Raw genomic sequence first — 6,561 nt, 5'->3', positions numbered from 1 at the left:
AATAATACAAAAAGATTGATAATGGAAATATAATTTAAATAAATGTTAAGTTAAGAATAATGCTATTAGAATATTAGTATATTGTATATTCTTACTGTAACCTTATGAACTAAGCACCTCCAAAGAGGACTAAATTAGAAAAAAAAATGGGGATATTAAATTTTAGAAACTTTATTGAAGCATAATTAGATCTAAATTATTTGAACCATGTTTTCTTTGCATCTGTATTTCGTATATTATTTCTTTATTATATTGTTGCACCACTAAGCAGAAATACTTCGTGCGATGGATTTGTTTTCTCGCGCATGTACTGAAGGTAAAGCCCAGTGAATATTAAATAGAGATTGTGGAGTTCTGATCTGCAGAAATATCTGAAGTATTCAAGGTTGTCACCTCCTCAGCAATGCATGTAGATAGGGCCCATATAGATCATCTTTTGTATTTTGTATAAAATGCTTAGTTATTATATTGTAATGTAAATTATGAAAAGGTAATAAATAGGAATGTGATGTAAACTAATAAATTAGCTTTTTCATATATAATCAACTTATATATCATGTAAATTACGAAATTATATAATTATTTTATAAATTATGTAATTTGAGCATGAATGAGATTGCATGGGTTTGAAGATAGAATTGAAATATATAGATAATGCATGAAATGATGAGATGATTATGAGAATTATTGATGAGATTTTTATTGTAAAATATATTTGAAAATTTCAAGCAGGTGAATAGTGAATCACGTCAAAAGTAAATAAAATAGGAGAAACTCCGTTAGTTTCGCCATAGAATATGAATTATTTTAAAATATAACAAGTTCAAAATTATTAAAGAAATAAAGTAAGATTAAGATAGGGTGCTCCAGCACCGAATGTAGCACGCTTTGCTCGGCTACATTGTAGTAGGGTGAGGGGTGTTGCACAATCTTTCTTGCACTTTACTTTAGAGTCTACATATAATCAATAATACTATATGACACCTATTTGGACTTATTCACCTAAGAAAAATTAAAATTTTGCATGAAATCTATTTCAAACTAAGTTAGATCTCCTTGCAAATTCTATATATTGCCATATGCTCACTAAAAGTTGCATTTGGAATCTTGGGTCTTTGTTAATTTTTTAATTTCAACCTATTAATGTTGGTAAAGAGTTAGGAATTTGAGCATATATGGTGGTTAATGGAGGTTTATTAGGGTAATTGTGACTGCTTTTAGTTAATTACAGCTATGGATACTATTGGTTGGATAAATACCTACAATGCACTCAGAGCTTGGTTTTATTAGTTGAAATTTGGTTAACTTCGATTTGGCTTTACAAGTTTTGACCAAATTTTGTAATTTTTAGTTTTAAAGAGTGAACCACCCCTACCATAAGCCTAGTTTCAAGTTTTCCGATTGTACCAGTTGAATTGGTATAAGTTTCACAATTATGCTTTTTCTTTGTCTATCTTAAATTCAATCTTTCTTGCAACTTACTTCTTAGTATAAATTTTTATGTAAAGTCTACTTCAAACTGAGTTGGGTGTTTTTTCACAAATTCTATACATTGCCATCTACTAAAAATTGCATTTGGAAGCTTAGTTCTTTGATAATTTTTTGACTACAACCTATTAATGTTGGTGTTGAGTTGGAGATTTGAGTAGATATGATGATTTTATGATATTAATGGATGTGTTTGGTAGAAAGTTAAAAAATCAATCATTAAATGTTATCATTATAAGTTTTAACCTTTAGGGAATGTTTGGTACGAGATTAACAAGGGATAATTGTTACCTTATAACTTTTAACCCCTCATTAATGTTGTTTGGATATTTAGAAAGAATAAGTTAATTTTTCATCTTATTAATATTTATGCCTTATTGGGAGTTAAATATTAACATCGGGCGCATAGCTTAATAATTACCATATTTAAAAGGTAAAACTTACAAGGATAATATTTAACCATTAATTTTTTAACCTTTTACCAAGTACACTCTTAGATAGAATAATTATTAACTAAGTCTCCCCAAAAATAATATTTAATCCCTAAAAATGGGTATAAATATTAATGAATGAAAAGTTAACTTAGTCTATTTAAGTATCCAAATAATAATATTAATAACGCGTTAAAAATTATACAAGTAATAATTTGTAACACCCTAAGCAAATCCCACATCGACAAAACACGGGAGAGATGCTGGGTTTATAAGTTGGTGGTTTGTAATCCTTAGTGACGCGTTTTAAAACCGTGAGGGCTTCGACCCAGAGCGGACAATATCATTAGTGGGCCGGGCCATTACATTTGTGGTATCAGTCCGGTCCACTAGTGATATTGTCCGCTCTGGACCGAAACCCTCACGATTTTGTCCCATAGGTGGAATGGAGAACTTTCTAGGAGGTCACCCATCCTAAGATTTCTCTCAAGCGAGACCCAAGACCATCTCCGTGCTTTGCCGGTGTGAGATTTGCCTAAGGGACCTTTTCTCCCCCTCTTATGGGACTCAGCGTCCTCGCTGAGGTTTGCCCCACCATCGCTCAAGGTTGCACGCGGAGCGGCTCTGATACCACAAATGTAATGGCCCCACCCACTCCGCTCTGGGCCGAAGCCCTCACGGTTTTAAAACGCGTCATTAGGGGTTACGAACCACCAACTTATAAACCTAGCATCTCTCCCGTGTTTTGCCGATGTGGGATTTGCCTAGGGTGTTACATAATTACCCTTTATTAATATTGTAATAAACATTCCCTTAGGGTAATCAATGGAGAATTTATGGGGTAATTGTAAGTGCTTTTAGTTAACTACAACCATGGTGACTTGCAATGAACTGAAAGCATGGTTTTATTAATTTCTTAATCTTGATCATAACGTATTCTTGGATTTCATTTTGAGTCCGTTTCTCTTCTGGCTATAATGTCCTTTGTAATGTTCAAGGATCAGATAAGAAGGGAGGGGAGGGAAGTACCATGGACGATGGAAGAGAAATCAAAGTAGAGATAAAGAGATAAATAGGTGCGAGAGCAGTTAGAGTAAGTAGGACCAAGTTTATTTTTATTTTTAATTTTATTTTAAGCGAATTCACTATTATAATTAAAAAATATTTTTAATTAAATATTTAATTTAAAATAAAAAATATTTGATTGTTTTAAAGAGAAATTCTCACTTTATTAATAGCATAAAACCACAAGATACGAGTTTGTTACAAATCAAACATAAGTTCTTGAAAATAAGGAGTATTTTTTATATTTTTTTTATATTTTTTCATTATTTATGGTTGAGGTTCGTTTTTCAAGAAAAAAATAGAATTAAATAAGTAGTTTATTTTTTTAATTAATTATTATTAAATTTTAAATTAGAGTTAAAAATAAAAAAATAAACTGAAATAAGATCTAAAGTAAACTCAAATAAGGGGAAAAAGCCCAATACAATGTCTAAACTAATAAATCAAATTGGATTAAATTAAATTAGTCTAATTTAATTTAATTTAATTTTATTAATAATTTATGTAGCTTAATTTTATTTATTAAAAATATTAATTTATTTAATTTTTTAATTATTTTAAATGTAACCGATACTCATCCACATTCACTACTATTAATAATGGTTCAATCGACTAAATTTATAGAGTTGGAAGACTTAATTGAGCTTATCATAATTCAGAGGCCAAAGTTCACCCACCTCTACCTTGGAGGACTAAATTGGACTTTTGACTATTATTATTGTTTTTTTTTTTTAACGTTTTATTTTTATTTTTGAATTAGAAATTATTGTACACGTTAATTAACGGCGTCAAAAACAGCGACAGTTGCCGACTTGCCGTCAATTATATATGGAGATTTGCTTAGCATACACCTTACTGTAGCGCATCAAGACTTTAAACACTGTATAACGATCCCCAGTGACGCTCTAACAAACGGACTCTGCCCCTCTCTGTCTCCTCTCTCTTGTCTCTCCAAAGAAAGACGAGGAAATTTTTCTCTCCTGCAAGAAACACCAAGAAAACTCAATCTACTCGAATAAACTGCAAAAATGGAGAAAGCCATTTTCTTTTATCATCAGTACATAGCGTTCCTAGTGATCGTCTGTGCAGCTGTTTCTCATGGAAGACCATATTCTCAACCAGGTCGGTTCTCTTCTATTTTCCTTCTGTTAAAGATTTAAGCCAATCTTCTCTTTCTTTCTTTTCTCTGTTTGCTTCGTGAGAAAGACGTGAAAACAGAAGAAAAACTGTTGGAACTTCTTGGGAAAGTTAAATTCTTTTCTCTTCATTTTCTTGGAAACCAGACGGAGACCATAGCTCTCTCTGTTCAGCCAATTCTTTTATTAGAATTCGTTTGGTTACTGTGAATGTTCAAGAAACGAAGAAATTGAAAGACTAACTGTCAACGTGAGTTTGATTTAATTGGAATTAAACAGGCAGAAACTAATCAATCTCTTCTTGCAGTTTATTTTCCTTCAGTTTTCCTGGAAAACTAAAAAGAGGCTAAAATTTCTTTCTCTGACTCTTTACACAGAACCAAGTTATCTCAAGTTCGTACTAAACGCCACGGAATTTCCATCAGAGGAGTACTACGATTACATAGTGGTCGGAGGAGGTACCGCTGGTTGCCCATTGGCTGCATCTTTGTCAGAGTCCTATCGAGTTCTTCTTCTTGAACGAGGTGGGGTTGCTCATGGTAATCCCAATTTGATGACCCAAGAAGGATTCCTGACCACACTGACAGAAGTTGATACATTTGATTCTCCAGCACAAGCCTTCATATCTGAGGAAGGTGTCCCAAACGCCAGAGGACGAATTCTTGGTGGCAGTAGTGCAATCAATGCTGGGTTTTATAGTCGAGCGGACCCAGACTTCTTTAGGAAATCAGGTCTCGATTGGGACCTCAGGCTTGTGAATCAGTCGTATGACTGGGTTGAGAAGGCAATTGTATTTAGGCCTGATCTCAGGAACTGGCAATCGGCTGTTAGAGATGGGTTTTTGGAGGCTGGGGTTAATCCCTATAATGGCTATAGCTTAGATCACTTGTTGGGCACAAAGATTGGTGGCTCAACTTTTGATGTTACCGGGAAGAGACACAGTGCAGCAGATCTTCTCAATTATGCAAATGCTGCAAATATTAAAGTAGCTATACATGCAAGTGTGGAAAGAGTTGTTTTAGCATCTACTTCATATTCCAGGTCGAAAATAACAGCAATTGGGGTTGTTTTTCGAGATCAAAGGGGACAATATCACCACGCAATGCTTCACGAAAAGGGAGAGGTGATTCTATCTGCTGGTGCTATTGGAAGCCCACAGTTGCTTTTGTTGAGTGGCATTGGTCCTAGACCTTACCTCTCATCCTGGGGGATTCCTGTGGCATATCATCTTCCACATGTGGGGCTTTATCTCTACGATAATCCCCGCAATGGCGTCTCATTTGTGCCTTCCATCCCACTAGAGCACTCACTGATACAAGTAGTTGGCATTACTGAATTGGGTGCTTATCTTGAAGCAGCTTCCAATGTCATCCCATTTACTCCCCCAGCTCGTTCTGTCTTCATCAGGCCAGCATCTGCACCTCTTTATATTACAGTGGCTACCCTTATGGAGAAAATCGTCGGCCCTCTTTCGACCGGCTTGCTAAGGCTTGCTTCGACAGACGTCAGAGTGAACCCAATTGTTAGATTCAATTACTTTTCTCATCCGATAGATGTAGAAAGGTGTGTAAATGGAACAAGAAAGATTGGAGATGTTCTTAGGAGTCGGTCCATGGAGGAATTTATGTTCCGTGAATGGTTCGGAGCTCGACGTTTCAGATTCATAGGGCCTGCATTGCCTGTTGATCAATCTGATTATGTGCAGATGGCTGATTTTTGTCGCAGAACTGTTAGCACCATATGGCATTACCATGGAGGATGTGTTGTGGGGAAAGTGGTTGATCGTGATTACCATGTCAATGGTATTGGAGCACTTAGAGTTGTTGATGGCTCCACTTTTAGTGTTTCTCCAGGGACTAATCCTCAGGCTACCCTTATGATGATGGGAAGGTACGAATGAATCTGCTGAATTCAGTTCAGTGTTGTATGCTGTTGTGTGATTATATTGTTTACAGAAACTGAATCTTCTCTTCTTTTTGGCAGATATGTTGGACTGAAGATGATCAGAGATCGTATGAAATATAAATGATCATCGTTCTCCCTTTGAGCTTGAAGGATCAATAGAATTAACTCTGATCTGCTAGATAGAAATTTACTGTTCGTTCATTCGTAGGATTGATCGTCAGCTCGTCGGTCGGTCGGGTTCCTTCATCCAATAAAATGTATAGAGTTTTTGTTGTCAATTTTGAAAGACGATTGAATACTTTTTTGAGCGTGAGCTACTTGAATTTGGTTCACAAAATATTCTAATTCAATTTCCTTTTTTTAATAATTAATTCTTACTGAAACCCCGAATTTAAAATTTCACGATTTTCTTTTTTAATAGTGATCAAAGTAATTTAGGGTCTGTTTGGATTAACCGTCGAATACAATTGAAAATAATTATTTTTAATATAGATAAAATAATAAAATAATTATTATTGTTAATAAAAAAATTTATA

General features: G+C 34.5%; 1 protein-coding gene across 1 annotated transcript; it reads left to right on the top strand.

Annotated features, from left to right (window-relative positions):
- The first annotated feature begins 3,869 nt into the window (after positions 1-3,869).
- Positions 3,870-6,338, top strand: LOC110655857 ((R)-mandelonitrile lyase-like). The gene is made up of 3 exons (XM_021812323.2): positions 3,870-4,106; positions 4,498-6,010; positions 6,104-6,338. The coding sequence occupies exons 1-3, from the start codon at positions 4,013-4,015 to the stop codon at positions 6,147-6,149; spliced, it is 1,653 nt and encodes a 550-aa protein (XP_021668015.2). The 5' UTR covers positions 3,870-4,012; the 3' UTR covers positions 6,150-6,338.
- The last annotated feature ends 223 nt before the right edge of the window (positions 6,339-6,561 follow it).

This window comes from Hevea brasiliensis, chromosome 11 (genome assembly GCF_030052815.1).
Source record: "Hevea brasiliensis isolate MT/VB/25A 57/8 chromosome 11, ASM3005281v1, whole genome shotgun sequence".
Taxonomy (NCBI): Eukaryota; Viridiplantae; Streptophyta; class Magnoliopsida; order Malpighiales; family Euphorbiaceae; genus Hevea; species Hevea brasiliensis.
Note: the sequence above shows the minus strand (reverse complement) of the source record. Positions and strands in the feature narration are given on the sequence as shown.